At 44.9% G+C, this 24,078-nt stretch overlaps 1 protein-coding gene across 2 annotated transcripts in view; it reads left to right on the forward strand.

Annotated features, from left to right (window-relative positions):
- LOC126213131 (neprilysin-2-like) overlaps window positions 1–24,078 on the forward strand; it is a 284,375-nt gene that overhangs the window by 90,102 nt on the left and 170,195 nt on the right. The window contains exon 2 of one of the 2 annotated variants that reach the window (XM_049940746.1): window positions 16,712–16,789. The exons of the other annotated variant lie outside the window; for it this stretch is intronic. Coding sequence (XP_049796703.1) covers window positions 16,712–16,789 — 78 coding nt within the window. The remainder of the gene's footprint in view (window positions 1–16,711; window positions 16,790–24,078) is intronic. 2 annotated transcript variants of the gene reach the window in all.

The following is a 24,078-nucleotide window of genomic DNA, read 5'->3' on the forward strand; positions in this document are numbered from 1 at the left end:
GCACACCTATGGATCGGATCAATTACGATTCTTTTCAATTCGGTGATCGTGGCAATTACGGCAACTTTTACAATCGGCGTATTTGTATTATCTACGTGTGATCGTTTTAGTTTTTCCTACTCCAGGCTAATCAGGTATTGCAGTCTTCGGTACTATGTCCATTCTTCGTTGTAACTGTTCACTTTGATGAAGGTTGAGTCCAACAATAATATCTCCACACATTAAAGTTCATTAACTCGTCGTACACTATCAGAATATCGCTTCAGTTCAAGTTCTCAAGTAAGAATAACTGAGAACAAGGTCCGCACATCTCTATGACGCAATAGCACTTTTTATGAATAGAAATAATCTCGTAGTGTTCCGTTTGTAGTACTATAACCAACGGTGCTCTCTCTCGACTTGATAGCAAGCAAGCTAGCAAGCGACTAACATTTCCATGATCGAGCATTGTAGACGCATTGAATTTCCTTTTCGCCACGTTTACAACTCTCGTTCACAATAAATGTTATCTCTGACCAACATATTACTTTGGGCTTAACTTTCGTCATACTGATTTGCAGTTATTACTGATATGTTTGATAGCTAATTAAAAATAACCTTTCTTTCTTTTTACCTTTATATCATGACATACTCGGTAATTATTTAAATTGGTGTTCATCAAAACTTTAAGGTGTTATATTATTGTCAAAGTTGTCGTACCTGTTAGGATAACATTGTACCCTACTTTAAATTATCATGACATTCTTATTTGGGTTTTCGAGTTTCTTGGGGTGTTACACTAGACATTTTAAGTGGACCGTCACAATACATATGAATTTCTTCACAAATAATCCATCATAATATCACCATCTGATACTGATGGTGTCCATACCTACAACTCTAGAGCGAAAAATGAACTTTCCTACCCATTGTTAAATCTGTCAGTGGCTAAGAGAGGAGTTTCATATGCAGAAACAAAAATTTTTGATCATTTACGCAATAAGATAAAATATCTGAAAAGTAACGAAGCGAGTTTCAAATGTAATTTAAAATCAATTCTCTCGGACAACTCCCAAAAGATGTCGTTTTCAAGTGTAGTTGCATGAGTACTAAAAAATGATGTCTTCATTAATGTTAAGACTGATATACATATCCTGTAAATTGACTCGATAAGACAATAGTTAAAATGGTGTGTGGGAAATGTAACTAACTAAAAACACTGCAGAGCCAAAGAAACTGGTACACCTGCCTAACATCGTGTAGGGCCCCTGCGAGCACGGAGAAGTGCTGCAACACGACGTGACGTGGACTCGACTACTGTCTGAAGTAGTGCTGGAGGTAATTGACACCGTGAATCCTGCACGGCTGTCCATAAATCCGTAAGAGTACGAGGGGGTGGAGATCTCTTCTGAAGAGCAAGTTGCAAGGCATCCCAGATATGCTCAACAATGTTCATGTCTGCGGAATCCGGTGGCCAGCGGAAGTGTTTAAAATCAGAAGAGCGTTCCTGGAGCCACTCTGTAGCAATTCCGGACGTGTGGGGTGTCTCATTGTGCTGCTGGAATTGCCCAAGTCCGTCGGAATGCACAATGGACATGAATGGAGGCAGGTGATCAGACAGGATGCTTACGTGTGTGTCACCTGTCAGAGTTGTATCTAGACGTATCAGAGGTCCCGTATCACTCGAACTGCACACACCTCACCCCATACAGAGCCGTCACCAGCTTGCACAGTCCCCTTGTCGACAGACAGGATCCATGGATTTGTGAGGCTGTTTCCATATCTGTATTCGTCAATCCGCTCGATATACTTTTGAAACGAGACTCGTCCGACCAAGCAAAACGTTTCCAGTCATCAACAGTCCAATGTCGGTGTTGACGAGCCCAGGCGAGGCTTAAAGCTTTGTGTCGTGCACTGATGAAGGGCCCACGAGCGGGCCTTCGGCTCCGAAAGCTCATATCGATGAGCTTTCTTTGAATGGTTCGCACGCTGACACTTGTTCAAGGCCCAGCACTGAAATCTGCGGTAATTTGGGGAAGGATTGCAATTCTGACATGTTCTTAGTCTTCAGTCGTCGTTGGTTCCGTTCTCCAGGATCTTCTTCCGGCGGCAGCGATGTCAGAAATTTGATGATTTACCAGATTCCTGAAATTCACGGCACACTCGTGGAATGGTCGTACGGGAAAATCCCCACTTTATCGCTACCTCGGACATACTGTGTCCCACCACTCGTGCGCCGTCTGTAACTCCACGTTCAAACTAACTTAAATCTTGGTAACCTGCCATTGTAGGAGCAGTAACCGATGTAACAACTGTACCAGACACTTGTTGTCTTATACAGGCGTTGCCGACTTCAGCTCCGTTTTCTGCCTGTTTACATATCTCTATATTTGAATACGCAGGGCCGCGCAGTTTGAGGAGGTATGTCACGGATTTCACGGCCCCTCCCGCCGGAGGTTCGAGTCCTCCCTCGGGCATGGATGTCTGTGTTGTTTTTAGGATAAGGTAGTTTAAGTAGTGTGTAAGTCTAGGGGCCGACGACCACAGCAGTTTGGTCCCTTAGGAATTAACGCACTTGAATACGCATGCCTACCAATGTCAGTCTCTTTTAAGTTTCAGTGTAGCTCTCCTGGATATACCGTGTGGAACCGCAGCGCTTAGGTGTGTCGTCTAGACGACAAATCTCGACTCCACCGTGTCCGATGATACGGCGCGGAGAAGCGAAAAGACAGGAGGGAATGGAGGATGACGACACACGGCTGAACGTGTCCGGGGTCAGAGGTCAGCGGCTGACCTCTGCAGAGGCGGCGACAACACCGGCTGCCGCGGTCGCAGGGAGCCCTGTCCCTGGCCTCCCACACGAGTGAAGGCAGAGCCGAGGCGCAGCGAACGCGCGCTCTGCCACTACACGTGCGTGCGTGTGAAAGTTTAATGTGGAACTTCTGAACTGACGAATATACAGGGTGAAGAAAAATTCGCAGGCTCGGACTTCGCAGGGCGATTCCTCACGTACTCGCAATACGAAAATGTCTCTCACAAAAATTTCGTCCTGCGTTTATTTCGGGCAGCAAATGGACGTTAAAGATCAGCAATCTGGCAACACTGTAATCACATGTATCGTAACTGCCTGTGTCAGAATACAGAGAGCACTGCTACGCAGTTGGAGCAGTGGCCCGTTTTTGGATGACATACAGGAGGACGAGGGTTCGACTCTGCATCGACGCATATCTGTTTTTATTTGCTAAAACTAGTCTGCGTGGCACGATGTCTGACGCCTTAATCGTCACACATCACTGTGGGTCTTGTACCAAAAAAATGAGGTTATGTAGTACGAATACAGAAATGGAAGCACAATGACGACTTTCATTGGCCAGCTTTTAAAGAAGTCTGTTGCACGTCGTGGACGCGAATTCTTTCACACCACTGCAATTGCCACATTCCAAACCTGTTTTCTGTGTACTCTCCCCTAATGGTCCCATCGAAATTATTTGAAAACCACGTTGCAAGCCCTACTGGTGGCGTAAGGCTCTAACGGATTGTAATGGACTTGAGTGCGGCATGTATAAAATCTGGTATTAATCGATGGACCATTGGGGGATGGTACACAGAAAACGGGTTTGGAATCTAGCTGATGCAGCCGTGCGAAGCAATTCGCGTCTACGATAAGCAAAAGATTTCTTTATAAGTTGGCCATTGGAAACGATTGTACTTCCACCTATGCGTTCGCAATACGCAACTGCAAATATTTTGTAGAAGACACACTGTAATCGCTGTATGACGATTAAGACGCCAGATACCGTACCAAGCAGACAACTTTAAGCAACTCAAAAAAAAAAAAAAATCCGCAACACAGAATCGAACTCTTGACCTTCTGCAGGCTATACCCAGACCAATAGCCAGTCGACCAACTTCACAGCGCTACTGTCGTATGCTGACAGAGATAGTTACCGTTCACACGATTACAGTGTTGCCAGATTGCCGACCTATAACGCACATTTACTGCACGAAATATGCGCAGGACGTAATATTTTGAGAGACATTTTTGTATTGGCAGTATGTGAGGAATCGCGCTGCGAATTCCGAGTGCGCGAATTTCTCTTCACCCTGTATAAAACTTATTCTGACATCGTAAGGTGAAAAGCTCCGTGCAGGGTAACAGAACTGTGTTAAAATTAAATTTTGAAGGAAATATATGAATCTCACGCTATACGATGCGAAATCCCGACTGGCAAGTACATCAAACGATTCGCCTGCGAAACAGCAATCCGTTTTCAATGAAATTTAGATGTGCTATTTGACTGCAAGACAAATGTCTCAGATTAAAATGTTGACCCTGAATGTTGTTAATCTTTACCTTCAGAACTATTATTCTAATTAAACAGCAAATGGACATAAAATTTAACGCATCTGTCTTTCTGATAAAACTGCTTGAAAACCTACAAGATTGCACTCTCCTCAAATCTTTTATTAATATCAAACCACTGACCTGATACTGATATTTTCACAGACACATTCCGACAATCACTCTACCTTACAGTGGATGAACTTTAATGTTAATTAAATTTGTTGGCCTACCTTTACGCACGGAACGTTTGTCTGCTCTGCAACCTTTCGCCATAAATAATCATGATGTGACTGTCAAAAACCAAATTTCATTTACCGTACTTGCGATGTGCAATGCAAGGCGGTATCTTACCACTTTTTATAAAAATGCTTCTGCAACACGCAACTCGCGATGTGCAACGCGAGAATGCAAACACATTGATAAAGGTAAACAATGAGAAATAAGGAATTAAACTTAACGACTGATAAACGCTTCATTAAGCCATAACAATACGCTTCTTCATAAAGCACTCACAACTATACGAGTTATCAAAACATAGGCCTATTTTAACAATGTTCCAGTGTAAAATTACTTTCCTCGGCACTTGTTTCAGTTATAAGACAAGGCCATGTACTTAATTACAAAATTCCTACAGCATACCACAACCATATGCAACGTTCTAACAATAATAAACTACACAGTTACAAATATAAAACAAAACTGGATTAACTTAAAAGTTCCTGTTAGTGTTTCATTAATATTAGCTCAAAATCTTCGGTATTCCTCAAAACGCATTATTACAAAATCCTTCTTAAATAATCCAGAGCAGCTTCCGTCCTTTTCAAACCGAGTTCAGTGCCAGACTGTCCAACACACACACACACACACACACACACACACACACACACACACACACACACTCTGCTCAGTGCTACTCTCTGACTTACTCTAACATCTTTGGTCTCAAAACACAGACTTAACAAAGACTGTGATTATATCGATACTACAGATGCTGAGTACATTTATCAGATTCGAAACTCAACTTCGTTCACACTTATGGCCGAAATTTCTTGAAAATCGACATGGCAGATCGGATAGCCCCCTTGCACATGCTACGGAATCCACCTTTCCGTGTGTGACGGAGGGTATCTGTCGGACCACTCACTGTTCCCTCTCCCCTGTTCCATTGTTGGTAAGTATCCGCATTAACACTAATTTTTCGGATTGTCTCTTCGTGGTCATTTCGCAAAAGGTGTGTGCAATATGTTGTCAGACTATGCCCAGAAGGTACTAATACATTCACTGAATGCTACAAGTGGACCGTACGAACTAGAACTGCCAACTATCCCGTATATTCCGGGAAATCCCGTATATTCATTTAAATTGGACGAAAATCCTGGCTCCGGTGTTTTACACTTTGTATCCCGTATTTCCGGAATCTTTTAAATGAGATAATTATTGCTTTGATGCTCTTGGTCATTTTATTTCCTTTGTTTTCCTCCCACCCTCCGCTTCATGAATTTAGGCTCGGCAAGCGCCCTCTTTACATGGGGCTCCCAAAACCGGATTTCGTAAACCGATTTCCAAATATCCTTCTAGGTGGTCGTGTAAACACTCCGAAGATCGATTCTGGAAATCCGCTTCTAGTTGCGAGTTTTCCAATTCCGCAATCGATTTACCCCCCCCCATGTAAACACAACCGGTTTGCAACGTGCTTCGACTGTCGGGTTTCGTCTCGTTATTAAAAACTTTCGGCTAATATGGATGGAGTGGCTTAATGTACAGTGAAGGATATGTAGAAATATTAGTATGAAGCTGTTTACACCTCGTCTAAGTGATGAGAAATGGCGATTGTGTTTACTATATCAGACTGTAACAGCTGTTTTCCAGGCGCCATATTTAACTGGGCTAGCACAACCGCTTCGGAAATTAACATGTAAACACGGTAGCGAAAAACGGTTTCCCAAATTCGGTTTTCGTCTTTCGAAAGATGTATCACATGTAAACGTAGCGATCATGATTTCCGCGCGGGGTAGCAGCGTGGTCGAGGGCGCTTTGGCACGGTTCGCGCGGATACCGCCGTCTGAGGTTCGAGTGCTCCCTCGGGCTTGAGTGTGTGTGTTGTCCTTAGCGTAAGTTAGATTAAGTAGTGTGTAAGCCTAGGGACCGATGACGTCAGCATTTCCCATAGAAACTTACCACCACCCACCCATGATTTCCGTTCGGTGTTGCGTCGGCCAGATACTTCTCGATGCGGGCCGAGGTGTTCCTCTTTCACTGTCGCTCAGTGGTTGTACTTGCGTTCTGGGACGACAACGTGTACCAGTTAGGCAGTGAAATATTTTCCAAAGAGTTACAGGTGAGTGTTGCTGGTGAGTATACTGTACAAGAAAACTCACCAAGAAAGAGAATAAAAAAAGTCATGTGTGTATCGCACTAACTGGAAGGAAACGTACTCGTGGATTTCACACGTAAAGAGTAATCGTCATGAAGCACATGGTTCATTTAGCAAAGGGCAGATTATTATTAGGAGGAGCCTGTGAACGAGTATCTCGAAAACGGCGAAGCTAGTCGAATGTTGACGTGCCGGAGTCCTGAGGTAGAAGGACAGTGAAATTATCATCAGGCGCTAAACGATTGAACGTCCACGACTCTTCACACATTGTGTGCAGTCCGGAGGCTTGTCTGCTCTGCACAGCAGGACAGATGCTGATGTGTGGCATCTCTGTCGATAGGTCACAGTGCTGGTGCACGCACAAGTGTTTCAGAGCACACCGTTCACCGTACATTGTGGAAGGTGGAGCTGCGCAACATGCCACCCCTACATGTTAATATGATGACTCAACAGCATCGTCAATTACGACTGCAGTGGGCACGGAACCGTCGGGATTCGACCCTTGGTCAATGGCAACGTGTCGGCTCTTCGGGTGAATCACATTTTTCCTACGCCAGGTCGCTGGTCGTCTCCACGAACGCCGTCATCGAGGCGAACGGCGGCCCGAAACGTGCAGCGCGCCAGGGAAGCAGGCTGGTGGGGGCAGTGTTGTGCCGCGGGAGACGTGGGAGGACCTGAGGCAGTAGTCGAAGACACGCTGACAGCTGCGAACCACGTGCATCCCGTCATGCCTGACGACCTCCCTTACGGCGATGTCACCTTTCATCAGTATAATTGTCTGTGTCTCGGAGCCAGAACCGTGGTACAGTGCTTTGAGGAGCGCTATAGTGAAAACGCGTTGATGTCACAACGACCAAATTCGACTGATGTGAATCCTATGACACCCATATGGGTCGCTATAGGGCGCCATCGCCGCGTGCGCAGATGGGCGGCCCGTTACTTACGCGAATTATGTGACCTGTGCGTAGATATATGATGACACTAACCTCCACATACCTACCAACAGCCGGCCGCGGTGGTCTCGCGGTTCTAGGCGCGCAGTCCGGAACCGTGCGACTGCTACGGTCGCAGGTTCGAATCCTGCCTTGGGCATGGATGTGTGTGATGTCCTTAGGTTAGTTAGGTTTAAGTAGTTCTAAGTTCTAGGGGACTAATGACCACAGCAGTTGAGTCCCATAGTGCTCAGAGCCATTTTTGAACCTACCAACAAACTGTCGGATCCCTGATACGCAGAATAAGTCATGTATTTCGTTCCAGAGACGGACAAACACGCTATTAAGCAGGTGCTCTTAATGTTTTCGTTCATCAGTGTCTCGTTTCAGTGTTTCTCAGGAGACATCACTTTACGTTGATGTATAATTTTGGATAACTCTAAATGCGTTGTACTAAAAATATTTCACTTCCGTTTCATGTACTGGGACGTATTCACAAAAATAAAAAATTGTCAGACTAACGCCATGAGATACGACGGACAATGAAACCTCTTAACTCCAATTTGTTAAGCCGACCGGTGTGGCAGAGCGGTTCTAGGCGCTACGGTCGCAGGTTCGAATCCTGCCTCGGGCATGGATGTGTGTGATGTCCTTAGATTAGTTAGGTTTAAGTAGTTGTAAGTTCTAGGGCACTGATGACCTCAAAAGTTAAGTCCCATATTGCTCAGAGCCATTTGAACCACTTTTTTGTTAAATTTTACGGGTGAAGCAAAAACCGTATCTTAAAAAATAATATGAAGTGATCCACAAAGTTTCTGCATACACTGAAGGGGCAAAGAAATACAGATATATGCAAACAGACAGAATACGGCGTTGCGGTCGGCAACGCCTATATAAGACAACAAGTGTATGGCACAGTTGTCAGATCTGTTACTGCTGCTACAATGGCACGCTATCAAGTGAGTTTGAACGTGGTGTTATGGTCGGCACACGAGCGATGGGGCACAGCATCTCCGACATAGGGATGAAATAGGGATTTTCCCGTACGACCATTTCACGAGTCCGGTAAAACATTAAATCTTCGACTGCCCTGCGGCCGGAAAAATAACCTGCAAGAATCGGACGAATGATGTCTGAAGAGAATCGTTCAGCGTGACAGAAGTGCAATCCTTTCGCAAATTGCTGCAGATTTCAATACCGGGCCACCAACAAGTTTCAGTATGCGAACCATTAAACGAAACATCATCGATATGGGTTCCGGAGCCAAAGGCCCACTCGTGTACCCTTGATCACTGCGCGACACAAAGTTTTACGCCTCGACTGGGCCCATCAACACCGACATTGGATGACTGGAAACGTGCAGCCTGCTCGGACGAGTCTCCTTTCAAATTGTATCGAGCGGATGGACTAGTACAATTGTAGAGACAACCTCATCAGTTCATGGGCCCTGCACGTCAGCAGGGAACTGTTCAAGCTGGTGGAGGCTCTGTAACGGTGTGGGACGTGTGCAGTAGGAGTGATATGAGACCCCTGATACGTCTAGATACGACTCTGACAGGTGACACGTACGTAAGCGTCCTGTCTGATCACCTGCATCCATTCATGTCTATTGTGCATTCCGACGGAGTTGGTCAATTCCAATAGGACAATGCGACACCTTACACGTCCGGAATTGCTCAAGAGCGGCTCCAGGAATACCCTTCCGCGTTTAAAAACTTCGCCGGCCACCAAATTCAGCAGACACGAACATTACTGAGCGTATCTGGGATGCCTTGCGACGTGCTGTTCAGAAGAGATCTCCACCCCATCGTACTCTTACGGATTTATGGACAGTCCTGCAGGAGTCATGGTGTCAATTCCCTCCAGCACTACTTCAGACATTAGTCTAGTCCATACGACGTCTTCTGCGTGCTCGCTGGAGCCCTTCACGATATTAGGCAGGTGTATCAGTTTCTCTGGCTCTTTAGTGTAAGTGAGTGTGTAGTGGAAGTATAGCTGTTGACAGATGAAAGAAATCCCTGCAGTTGCAAATCTCTCTTTGATTATAGAGTTACTCGTTACCGTTATTACGAGTTTTCACAAAAATATGGTTCAAATGGCTCTGAGCACTATGGGACTTAACATCTATGGTCACCAGTCCTCTAGAACTTAGAACTACTTTAACCTAACTAACCTAAGGACAGCACACAACACCCAGTCATCACGAGGCAGAGAAAATCCCTGACCCCGCCGAGAATCGAACCCGGAAACCCGGGCGTGGGAAGCGAGAACGCTACCACACAACCATGAGCTGCGGACGAGTTTTCACAAACAGATGGAGAGAAATCCATGCACTTACAAATCTCTCTTTGATTATAGAGTTACTGATTACTGGAAATACGAGTTTTCACTGACGGATGGAGTTCCAACATTTTCGTTGCCTACCATCCATATGTTAAAGTAAGATATCTTTCAGGAATGACAATGAGATTAAGGGGATACGGAATCACCTATCCCCGCAATGTTAATATATGCCTACTATAGGGAACATTTTCTCACAAACTACTGGAGACAGAGAGGTAAAAATTTTACTGTATGTGCATTCATATGTTACAACAATACTGAAACAACAGTTTATTGTCAAAGTATTTTCTTACAGAGATATTGTACATTTATTTTTAAGTAAATTTTTTCCATCGCTTTTTACTAGACTATCACCCCTAAGTCTTTTGTAAATCAAGTAATTAAAAAATCGTTGTTTCAGTATGTAATAGGGACCTATGTCACTACGTCATAAAAATTTCAGACTTCTAGGTTGACCAGTACCTGAGATAATGTTCCTAGATGAAGTAAAAAGTAAACTTACGGGAAACGGAGAAAGAAGATTAAAACATTCCTGATCCGTAGCTAATACCCCCTTCACAGTCTTCATAATCATCTTCAAGTCTTCTTTTGGCACCCCTCTGCACCTGTCTTGCTTTTTTCACTAATGTCTTGATTATATTATCAGCATGCCTTAGTCTGTGCTGATCTAAAAAGAACATAGCACGTACCGTACGGGAACCAACACACATACCCAACTTTTGAAGGACCTGGCATTTAGTTATATTTCCAAGATTGAAGGTTGCCACAGCATCATACACACCAAAATGTAGTGTATTAATTCCGACAAACACTGTTTTTGGGAGACGATGCCATATCACACTATTCAAGCACTCGTTGGGGTTCTGCGTTTTTCCGTGAAGACATTTCATCAGAAGACTTCTGTCAGCCAGATCTCTGAAAATGGGCTTTATTTCTGCCATGATGGCTGATGGTAGACTGTGGTGGTGAATGTATTTCTCTCCTGTTGTTAGTCCCCTATTGTATTTACACCAGCTGTTTTCACCTTTGGGGCACAAACCATGTTGTGGATGCTCATCCGTGGATGCGGTGTGGAAATATAAAGCCCATATAGCTCTCCTCATTTCTTCAAGATTGCCTGTATTTTGCCTGATTGCAAGGCCATAGCAGTTCTGAATGTGGTCTATTATGGAATCAGTCAATCTTCCTCTGCCATCCAAGGTTTTCCCATCATCTAGTTTTTTCCCTTTCATAACTGATTTTAACCTTCTCAGCCTGGCACCCATTCTCTTCTGCACATGTCCTATACATTCAAGTTTGCTTATATTTACACTGTTCCCATATGGTTTGCTTTCCAAAACTTCTTTGAATGCTTTAGAGTCACCATCTCCCAGATATTTGACATAGCGAACATTATACCACTGTGAAGAGCGCAATACCCGATCTCACAAATATATAAAAATAAAATAGTTATAATTGTAGTAGAGCTATGTATGATACGTCATTTTAAAGAGGAAACATGGCAGAATATAATACGCCAATAAAAAAAAATTCGATTTTTTAACCCAAAATCCGATTCCGTATCCCCTTAAAATTCTGTAAAGTTGTGTCTTCGTGTGTGAGGAGAAGGGGCGACTGAAATCATCGCACGGGGTTGCAAAATCCCCTGCCAACCGGCTCTGCATGTCAGTCCCATTCGGAGCACCTCAGGTCACCTACCTTCTGTTTCTGATAGTTACGGGCATCCGCGATCACTAGCGGCCATTTTTCTCCTACTTATTGCGCTGTACAGCAGCCTTAATTTAATTTCACATTCCCCACTACAAACGAGAACCATACTTGAAGGTGATTGGCCCTGAAATGAACATTTACAACTACATGTTCCCGACTTAAGTTTACACCGTAGCAGTTCATGCGTAACGCTCGCCTCCGGTCAGTTGGCAGTGCTGAGCAAGAAACTCCCAATCATTTGTGCTTCTACGTTCTCCCCACCATAGCGGGTTTGCTATTGTACCACTGCCACTTGCATCTCCCGTGACAAACTCTGCCAATTTTGCATGTGCATACAGTACTTCTTATGGATATATCTGTTTCTTATGTCTGTTTACAATTGTGTACTCCACGATTAAAGCCTTAAACCACAGTTTTATTTGTGTATGAGGGCGTTCCTAAAATTATTCAAATTCGTCGCGTAATCTCCAAAGCGACGAAAGCCTTCTGCCTAAAAGCCTTTAACTGAATTAAAAGAGTTAGCAGGACACTTTATCGCTTATAAGTTAGCCTATACGCTGCACTGAGTATTCTAATGCCTAATACCAAAGTTCATACGTTTATGAGAGGAGGACAGTATAAAATTTTCAAATAATTTTTTTATCAAATAACATACATCATAGCAGATGAAATATTGGAGCTAAACACACAATTCTTTCCACACTTCTCAGAAGTTACCATAAAAAACCACATGCAGAGTTTCATCAAAACAACTTCTGCACTTTTTGAGAAAATGGTACACAAAGGGGGACTGATTTTTATACTTTACATTTATTAACTTATTATTTTTTATATTTTTAATTTGAAAGCCTAGAACCATGAAAATTTACACCAATGTTGTTTAAGATATGTATCATATATTGTAAGATGTTCATTAAAATGCCCTTGGAACTTTAAGAGGTATAACGATTTATGTTCCAAACATAAATCCTACCCGCTCCACTAGAGCGTACAACGTCATTTTAGAGAGTGAAAAATGCTCTTATTAGTGCTCGGGCGTAATTTCTTACAGTTAACTCGTTAAAAATGATAAATGGAAATGAGTGTATGGCATGGTTGGCCAATAGGCCCCATCTGGGGAAGTTCGGCAGCCAAGTGCAAGTCTCATTTCAGTCGATGCTACATTGGGGGACTTGTGCGCCGGTGATGAGAATAAAAGGATGATGAATACAGCCTGAACAGAGAAAAATCTCTTACCTACCCGGGAATCGAACCTGGGCCCACTTGCATGGGAGGCGAGTACGTTACCACCCAGCTCAAATGCCGACTGTGAAAAGTGATAATGGGGTATAATAAATAGCAGCTGGCCAGTGCACGCATACCGAACAAAGGAAGGAGTGAAGAAAGGAACTTTGATGTCCGGTCGACAGCCAAAGTTATTAGTTTGCTTGAAGGGAAAGGGACGTGGGCAGCCGTTCCTATGACTCATCCCGCCATCTGCGTAAAAAGTTAGTGGAAACCACGGCAAACCCAAACTTGGTGTTGGCCCAGGGACTGAACCCGGGTCCCTCAAATCCGAGTCGAACCGCTTTGCCACTATATGAGCACTGGGCGGCCTCGCATATGTGTCGAGGTCGATACTGACACTGATCAGACCTCTGATGACGTACGTAGCTGCAGTCTGGAGATACGCAGCTCCTACGCACCCGCAGATCATACAGAACGAGCGACTATGCATCATTAGCAACGCTCCACGCTACACCCGCACCCTGGATCCTCACACTGAATACCGCCTTGGAACCCTCAAGGAAGTATTCAGAGTCGCCATACGACTATACAGGAGCTCGAGGCACCCGAACAATCCTTTCATCCTTGCTCTGGAAACTAAGGTCACAACCATAGATGGAAGTATAAGCGGCCAAAGACACTCCTAGCTAGGGTATAACCACCTATCATTCATTTCATTTCCATGTCCGGTCAGCATTTCCAAAAAATAGCAGTTGCTATAGCTTTGTCATTTCCTTCGCAAACATCTTGTATTGAGCGCGGGTTATCCAGGAGGGGGCATACAAATAGATGGCTCGGATATTCTTCAGCCCCGTAGTCGCAAAAGGTGTTAGTGGTCACCGGAAGGACTCCCTAGTTCTTCAGGTTGGTCTTGTATCGGGGGACGCCCACTCTTACGCGATTGGCGGACCTCCATACGGGGTATTGTACGTTTGCGGCAGGAGCTTGTTCTTCTTTTGGTGAAACGTCTACGAACAGTGAGCTCTTCCATGGCGAGCTAACATACACTCAAAAGCGGCAACATCGCCAAGCCCCTGCCAAAACATTGACTGAATACGCCAGCTTCTTTCAAAGCCGACCAATAGGCTACAGCAGGGAATCCGTCAAGCCACACGATAGGCGTAAATTGAGACGCGTATAGCGCGTGTGCGCGCATTTTTGTGGCTACACAGGTTCAGATGGGAGCGCGCAAACTGGGACGCGACGCGACTGGGACGCGACGCGCGTCTGGCCCAGGTCCCGCGGCGTTGTGGTCGCGGCAGAGTTTCTCGCGCCACGCATTCGCTGAGGGAGGGGTGAGGCGGGGAGCGGGAGGCAGTCCCGACATATGCTCACTTCGGCAGGGCGGATATGGGCAGCGGAAGTATTGCCCATCCGAAAAGTACAGCGTTGCAGTATATTGAATTTTATTGTCACTGAGTAGTGTTTCGTTTTTCGCCGTCTCTTTTCGTTAGTACATAATAGTTTTCAGTTGCATATATCTGTCTATTTTTTCATGTTGTCTATTCTTTTGTTATGAACCATGCACAGTTTAGTAACTGATGTACCATTAGCCACTGGGACTATATCTTCTGCCTCCACAATCTTTTCAGATCGTAAGACGGGACACATGATTTATCGTAAGGGTAGCGAGTAAGGAAGTAGGGAATATTATAAAATCATGTGATCTAGAAGAAAGGCAGGAAAGTAAAACAAAGTTACCTACTTGCTGCTTGTTATGCTGATATGCCTACGATCTGTTACAAAATGTCGAAAAGGCGTAATTTCCTCAGGTATGATCCCTTTGTGCTCCTGGTAGAAGACGTCCAAGATCTGAAGAACATAAGTTCCACTGTCATTACTTGGACACGGATGTGATAACAGATATTTTACTACATACATATGGACATCACACTATCAGCATTAATAAACTAACTATACAACAGGCTACACAAATGAAGAGGTGGTCGAAATTATTCCGAAAATATGAGTATCCTGAAAGAGTGTGGTATTTTAATATATTTAATGCGTTGAAATGTGTTGCCTACAGGGGCAGATCTACTTTAACAACAATGTTTTTCGAACGATGTGGACTCCCGCTCATAAGACACACCTGGCTACCCTCCACATTTGCCCGCATCTCGTGGTCGTGCGGTAGCGTTCTCGCTTCGCACGCCCGGGTTCCCATGTTCGATTCCCGGCTGGGTCAGGGATTTTCTCTGCCTCGTGATGGCTGGGTGTTGTGTGCTGTCCTTAGGTTAATTAGGTTTAAGTAGTTCTAAGTTCTAGGGGACTTATGACCATAGCAGTTGAGTCCCATAGTGCTCAGAGCCATTTGAACCATTGGAACCCTCCACATTTCTGCCGCACGCACTGTTCTCAGCTGCTGACAATGCACTGACCATTGTGTTGTGCACGGATCCATGCTTACTTTTGTCAATAACAACTATTTTATTCTCGAATCACGTGTTGTCAGTTTGGCAAGCCGTAGGTGAGTAACCGGCATCTAGCATGTGCCTGTCATTCCGCCTGAAGGGTGCGCTCGCCATTATTTTAACACCGCTCAGATGAACAGAAGTAATAAAATCTTTGGTAGGTTTCTAGTCCGGTCGTCCAGTGTTAAAAATACGATGGGTTATGGGGATTCAACCAAAATTCCAACAGAATTGGCGACTTATTTTTGTGTGAATTGTTAACCTTTTCTCATTCGAAGAAGCATCATCATTTATGAGTAACGCTCACATTTCTCTTATTAACAGGTGTAATTGTACTTCTTTTCCAAAAACACAGTACAATTTGCACTAACGCATCTTGTAGCAGCTATTGCGTCAGAATTATGAAACAGAGTGTCCCATTAAATAAGTAATTGGCGACCAGAGAGCTCAGTAGCTTACGAAAAACCTCATCGTGTCGGTTTACAGTGACATAAGAGAAGAAATTTCATGTTTATTTGCATATTATCTGTCGATAACTGTTAAAAAATTAGAGTCCCTGGAAAGAAAACATAAAATAGGAAGTATAACTTCCGACATATCTCCATACATAAGAAAGTTCTGTTTGTTTATCAATTGGCAAAATACTCACCTCCTTATGTGCTATCATTCACCAAAATCTTGTCTCGATATCTCGAGCGTATTAGGAGATATGAGGGATGTTGTGAATATTTCATTCTCGCAGGCGTGAGATCGGTAGTGAACGCGCGACGTAGGATCCAATTTCTCGAGATCGGAGACAGATAGAGACCTCCTCCCAAGTCTAAAGAAAAATTCAGTGTGTTGGCTAAATTTCGCAAACATGCGGTGAAATACGGGACAAAATGCAAAATCATAGCGACCTTTATTTTTCATTGCAAACTTTTCGAATTTTGCTTAGTGTCTTAATAAAATGTGTATATCACAAAAAGTATGACCTTTAGCGAGACGATGGGCACTTCGCCACGTAGCTGACACATAGTGCCACAAGTAAGGTAAAAATCAAATATTTTTACCGAATAATTTCTGCAAAAGGAAGATTACTGTGTGCGCGCGCTTCTATTCTGTCAGCGCCGAGCGTCGCTAACCGGTACGTGGAAAGTCTGTGTACACGTCTCAATATGAGAAGCACCAGCACGGCACGTGCGGCACGTGCGTGTCTCGCTGTAGTGTCGTCTCACGTCATACGCGCTATACGCCTCTCAATTTGCGTTTAGCCTAACGCACAAACAAATCACAAACACTACCCTACACTGTGGATCTGATATATGACCTATCGGACACTAAACGATAATGTGCCCATATGTTACAGGTATGCTGATGCTGACCGAGAGGCCAACATCGTCACCCAGCTGCAGCCGGCGAACGACATGGCTCCACAACGTCAAAGGTATGCGCCTGCATGATATCCACTACTAACAAAGCCTGCCCTTGCATGACCTGTCGCAGGCAGCAAGAAATCCGCTAGTGCTCTTACAACCCCACCCAACCATCGCAGAGGATTTTTTCCCTTGACTCTTGCCTTGATACATTTTTCCTCTGCCGTTCAAACCGCTACTCTTCGTTCAACTTTCGACTCAATCTACCTCCAGATGGGCCCGTATTAATGGATAACCGTAACCAGACGTACGCAAACATCACAGTACCCACATCCCGCGAGACCCCACATAGTGGAAACTAGCCAATATGCAGAGACAGCACTAGGCCTGTTGTGTTGCCCATCATGCCGGTGTGGGTGTGGAGGGGCCCCACCCTACTAAAAATAAAATCGCATACATGTATGAGTGCGGACGCGACTCTCCATTTTCTTCGTCTTCATTAAAATACTCACTAATAATACATCGAACAATTAATTTATATCGCTGTATTAAATTTCAAGTAAGAACTACAGAACTTGTTTCGTAAATTGTACCAGAATATTTTGTGGAACCTAATACTAGGCCACGATTTTCTCGTCCTCGAAATTTCAGAGCACTGAATTACTTGAAAACAAAAGAGAAAATTTCTTTTTATAAATGATAACTTGTAAGTCGACGCCATTGAAATCCTGTCTTCCACTTGTACACTCCTGGAAATTGAAATAAGAACACCGTGAATTCATTGTCCCAGGAAGGGGAAACTTTATTGACACATTCCTGGGGTCAGATACATCACATGATCACACTGACAGAACCACAGGCACATAGACACAGGCAAAAGAGCATGCACAATGTCGGCACTAGTACAGTGTATATGCACCTTTCGCAGTAATGCAGGCTGCTATTCTCCCATGGAGACGATCGTAGAGATGCTGGATGTAGTCCTGTGGAACGGCTTGCCATGCCATTTCCACCTGGCGCCTCAGTTGGACCAGCGTTCGTGCTGGACGTGCAGACCGCGTGAGACGACGCTTCATCCAGTCCCAAACATGCTCAATGGGGGACAGATCCGGAGATCTTGCTGACCAGGGTAGTTGACTTACACCTTCTAGAGCACGTTGGGTGGCACGGGATACATGCGGACGTGCATTGTCCTGTTGGAACAGCAAGTTCCCTTGCCGGTCTAGGAATGGTAGAACGATGGGTTCGATGACGGTTTGGATGTACCGTGCACTATTCAGTGTCCCCTCGACAATCACCAGTGGTGTACGGCCAGTGTAGGAGATGGCTCCCCACACCATGATGCCGGGTGTTGACCCTGTGTGCCTCGGTCGTATGCAGTCCTGATTGTGGCGCTCACCTGCACGGCGCCAAACACGCATACGACCATCATTGGCACCAAGGCAGAAGCGACTCTCATCGCTGAAGACGACACGTCTCCATTCGTCCCTCCATTCACGCCTGTCGCGACACCACTGGAGGCGGGCTGCACGATGTTGGGGCGTGAGCGGAAGACGGCCTAACGGTGTGCGGGACCGTAGCCCAGCTTCATGGAGACGGTTGCGAATGGTCCTCGCCAATACCCCAGGAGCAACAGTGTCCCTAATTTGCTGGGAAGTGGCGGTGCGGTCCCCTACGGCACTGCGTAGGATCCTACAGTCTTGGCGTGCATCCGTGCGTCGCTGCGGTCCGGTCCCAGGTCGACGGGCACGTGCACCTTCCGCCGACCACTGGCGACAACATCGATGTACTGTGGAGACCTCACGCCCCACGTGTTGAGCAATTCGGCGGTACGTCCACCCGGCCTCCCGCATGCCCACTATACGACCTCGCTCAAAGTCCGTCAACTGCACATACGGTTCACGTCCACGCTGTCGCGGCGTGCTACCAGTGTTAAAGACTGCGATGGAGCTCCGTATGCCACGGCAAACTGGCTGACACTGACGGCGGCGGTGCACAAATGCTGCGCAGCTAGCGCCATTCGACGGCCAACACCGCGGTTCCTGGTGTGTCCGCTGTGCCGTGCGTGTGATCATTGCTTGTACAGCCCTCTCGCAGTGTCCGGAGCAAGTATGGTGGGTCTGACACACCGGTGTCAATGTGTTCTTTATTCAATTTCCAGGAGTGTATAAGCGTATAAACGCCACCCGCCGCCAAGACCACAGTCTCCATGGGTTTCAAGACCGATACAATGTATTCCTAAATATGATTCTGGACTTCGGCCTGCGGTTTTAAATTCTGAAGAGTTGTGGTATTTGATAGAAAACGTACCCAAACAAACCAGAAAGCTTGATTATCCTCGTGACGTTTGAAGTCGACGATTTTCGACTTACGCCGAGTCCCACGTGAGCGACAGAAGCGACCGGCAGCGAGCGTCTCCTGGATGCGCGACACTCCAGCGACAGGCAGCAGCATCGGGGGAAGAAGCTCGGCGGTCCTGCGTGCGAGCGGCCGTGTCGCGCTGCAAGATGGCTGCTGAGAGCCGGCCAGCTGTTTCTGTAAAACGCCGCCCCTAAACTGTAGGATACTGCAGCTGGAGGGTAAGGCCACAGAAGTAGGTTTACTTAAGAAAATAAAGCGAAAAGGAACGCTGTGCATGAAACTTATAAAGGGAGGAATCTCAATGGAGAATATCATAAATATCATCAACTACGAAGATCACCAGACAAATTCTTCGAATACACGTGAATGAGCAGAGGAGCATTCGACTATCTCATCAATAAATTAAATGCGAATGTTTTTTACATGAACAAGAACTTTTAACAGCCAATAAATGAGGAAGAATGACTGACTACATGAGTAACTACCCTAAATACACACATAAACACACAGACTGATAACCTGCATATCTAGCCATGGTGTAGTGGTAGAGAAAGAATTTGTGGTTACGTGTGTCGAGAAGGTCCTCCGTTCGATACTGGGTTCTTAGTACATTTTAACTGACTCAGTTATAGTTCTGTATACAGAGTTTTATGTATACTATTTACACTGCATCGCTGAGTATATATTTGAGGTTTTGCCAAATAACTTGATCTTTAGGTGTGCACACACCTGTCCCAGTATATCGCACACATGAATTTCCTAATAAATTACAATGAAACATGAAATTTTAAAGATATTTGATGTTGCGAACGTAATTCATCAGCAGTCAGTGCTAAGGCCAAGCGTTTCAATTAATCTAAACAGTCTGTAAAAGTGGAGCATACTAAATTTTCGAAAAGAAACTCAAACGTTTTGTGTAATGATTTGTCTATAAGTATGAAATAAAAAATATTAGGGAAACGTTTGGTGCACCTCATTTTCTGTTCAAGATTTCGAGCATAATTCCAAGGCACATAGAACGTTTCTCTGATCTGCTTATTTCTTTTTCAAAAATCATTTCATAAAATATTTGACCGACTTCTTTCATTTTTTTATTTTCGAGCTTGTCAGGAAGCATGATCTTAGTGACTCCTCGTTTGCCTTCCTAACGTACATGATTCGAAGGAAGCCTTATTGACATTTAAATACCGCACCAATGTTTCCTTTTATGTGCAAAACAGCTAGGCCTTGAACAGATGAAATTTTTGACACTTCATTTACTTAGCTTGGCAGCAACGTGTCGTGAAACATTTCAATTTTTTCTCAACTCATTAATTAAGTTTTCGTTGATTACCCTGATTACTTTCAAGCAGTTAAATACTTTCATGCAAAACTAGACCTCACGTTTTCCTGTTTCTCTCCCTTTGTTTAGCTATGAAAATTCGGACAAAACCTCATGGTGTAATTTATAGGGGATCTTGTTTTCGCTCTGCTCATACGTTTACGAAAGCAAATCGAGTGTCAATCATACGATAAAATAGTCCTTTCTGCGTGCTGTCACTTCCAAAAATCGTCGTTTCGATATCTTGAACCGTTTATGAGATACGACGATTTTTACGACCACTTGATTCCCGAAGCGCAGGAAAAGTTCGGACGCGCTGCGAGCGACGCGTCCGCAGATGTAACAACCAATATCTCAAGAATGAAAAGAAATGTTCCGGCATCAGCTTTAAATACAATTTAGATATATTGGCTACATTTCATACATAATAATGTATGGCCTTAAATGAAATATATGGAAAGTCTACGCAATGTGATTTTACCTCTGCAAATTCTTAAACATTTCGTGCACCCATGTACTGAATTTCGTGCAGCACAGTAACTAAGACGAATAACGAAAATAAATTGAGACCTTTATCGAGCGAAGATATCAAGCTGTAAGATGCGGAAGAACCAAATTTTTTCACCAAATAGTTTTCTTAAATTCAGATGATAAGTATTTCATAGCAGCCGTCGCGTCCGCTCCACTGCCTTGCCGGGAAGACGAGTCGCGCGTGCTGGAGCCGTCGTCTGCGCAGAAATTCCTGATCCCGAAACAGGTCCAGAGTTGTACGAAGTGGTGGCGACGAATATGACTCATGGACCGTGTGGCGATCACGACCAGGAGTTTGGTACAAAACAAATGCCGTAAACTTTATCCGCATGCTTGTCTGGGTCTCTCACACCCACAGGCAGCGGCGGTCACCTCGTGTACCGTCGTCGCTCTACGCAGGATGACGGCGTATCGATAACGTCGAAAGACAAAAAACAAAGACGTTGTACTGGGCAACAGCTGGACTGTTCCGTATTCTTCGCTGCTTTCCAAAACATCCAAAGCGCACTGGAATGTTGAGTAGTGCAGTTCTGTCGAGTGCATCAAGTACGTTTGCAAGTACGTCACGGGAGGAAGCGACATGGCTGTACTTGGTACATCGGCTTCTGATGCCAACGATTAAGTTTCGCAATTCCGGATAAGAAGATATGTCAGCAGCAATGAGACGGGGTGGAGGATCTTTCAATCTCCATTTGCGAAAATCATCCCACGTGGTCCATTTTGTTGTGCACCTGGAGAATGGGCAACGAGTCTATTTGACGGAAGCAAACGCAGCGCAGAGAGCTGAAAGACCACCAGCTACAACTTTGATCAGCTTCCTCTTGGCATGCGCAGGTGATCCATAAGCGAGAACTTTGCTTTACACGGAATGCCGAGGTATTTCAAGTGGAGCGCATTATTTAAAAAAAAAAAAAAAAAAAAAAAAAAAAACAGAAGTCGAACGTATGGCACACGGAAAGCCTATTCCTGGATACGTGAATGTACGCTGATGAGCCAAAAACATTACGCCCACTGCCCACCGCGACTCTGGATGCCGCCTGGTAGCGCTGCAGGCACGTGACGTGATATCGACAGTAAGTAAGCGGAGGAGACACGGACGAGGGATCACCCTAGTGAAGGTAAGCGACTTCGACAAAGGGCAGAGTATTATTAGGCAGAGCCTGTGAGCGACTAACTCGAAAGCGGCAAAGTTGGTGGAATGTTCACGTGCTACTGTCGTGAGCACCTACAGAAAGAGGGACAGTGAGACTACGACTAGGCGCTAAATGGTGGGACGACCACGACTCTTCAACGAACGCGGGATTCGGAGGCTTGTCTGGTGATCTGTGGCATCTCTGCCGAAAGAGCACTATACTGGTCCACGCACAAGTTTTTCGGAGCCCACCGTTCGTAGTACGTTGTCGAACATGGAGCTCCGCAGCAGACCGCCCCTACATGTTCACATGTTGACCTGACGACATCATCAGTTACGACTGCTGTGGGCATGGAACCGTCGGCATTCAACCGTTGACCAACGGAAACGTAAATAACATTTCTGCTACACTAAGTCGATGTTCGTCTCCACAAACGCCGTTATAGAGATGAACGGCGTCTCGAAACGTCGAAACGAGCAGCGCGCCACGGACGCAGCCTAGTGCGAGCAATATTATGCTGTGGAAAACATTCTCCTCAGCTTGGATGGCACCTGTGGTAACAATCGAAGACACGCTGACAACTGCGAACAACCTGCATCCCATCATGCTTGAAGTCATCCCAGACGGCGATGTCATCTTTCAGCAATATACACTGAAGAGCCAAGAAAACTGGTACACCTGCCTAAAATCATCTAGATGCCTCGCGAGCACGCAGAAGTGCAGCAAACGATGTGGCATGGACTCGACTAACGTCTGAAGCACTGCTGGAGGGAACTGACACCATGAATCCTGCAGGGCTGTCCATATCCATCCATCAGATTGTCTCCATACCCGTACACTTCGTTCTGTTCAATACAATTTGAAGCGAAACACGTCCGACCAGGCGACATGTTTCCAGTCATCAACAGTCCAATGTGGTGTTGACGGGCCCAGGCGAGGCGTAAATGTTTGTGTCGTACAGTCATCAACGGTACATGAGTGGGCCTTCAGCTGCAAAAGCCCGTGTTGATGATGAGAACTGGGATCTCAGGATGGGGCAGGATAAGGTTACGATTGTGGACGGCGCCGTAATCAGTTACTCTCGGTTGCACAACAAATAGTAAACTTTATTTAAAGAAATTAAAATTTTAAAACAATCTCTTTAAAAGAACATACAGTTGACTGTATGACGGCTGAAAGGCCTGAGTTAGGAGTCAGGAGAACAATTCCAAATAGCTCGTATTAAGATAAATACTTCGTTTTACGACAAACTGCAACACTAATGAAAGCCTTATTATAAAAGAAGTGAAATTATTACTCGGCTGAAAGCCACAAACAACTTCAAAACACAAAAAGCTGAAGGCCTGAATTAGAAGTCAGAAGAACAATTCCAAATATCACACATTTCAATAAATTCTTTTCTTTTAAAACACGTTTGCTTTAAAGAAACTTTGCTTTAAAAAAAGTTATTGTAGCACGGCTACTACGAGAGAAGTGAAACTATTGTTCGGCTGAAGGTCACACACAACCTCAAATCACAAATGGCTGAAGGCCCGAACTGGAAGTCAGAAAAACAGTTCCAAATAGCACCTTTAAAATAAATAGCTTGCCTTTAAAACAAGTTAGCTAAAAAAAAAAAAAAAACTTACTGAAAATCGGCTGAAGGCCTTATGACGAAATAAGCGAAATTATTGCTCGGCTGAAGGCCACACCAACAATAATTAGAAAATTACACATATCCTGAAAATAAACATCACACTCTAATGAATCAGGACAAGCAGTTCTCCGCAAGTGTCCCAACGGTTGGCCTGGGAAGGTAACATAAGGTAAGGTGAGACAGGCAGCCAAGAGTTGTACTCACGTAGCAGGATGACATCTCAAGCTAGGGGCAGCTTAAGCGCCGACCGACCGACTAACCAATGCGCCGATCACCGGTACAACGATGGAATAGTTTCAGGCAAGGGCGAAGAGACAGACAGCACTACGTCTTCAGAAAACACCCAAGGCCGAAGGAAACATTTGAACGAAGGTAGAC

This window comes from Schistocerca nitens, chromosome 11 (genome assembly GCF_023898315.1).
Source record: "Schistocerca nitens isolate TAMUIC-IGC-003100 chromosome 11, iqSchNite1.1, whole genome shotgun sequence".
NCBI lineage: Eukaryota > Metazoa > Arthropoda > Insecta > Orthoptera > Acrididae > Schistocerca > Schistocerca nitens.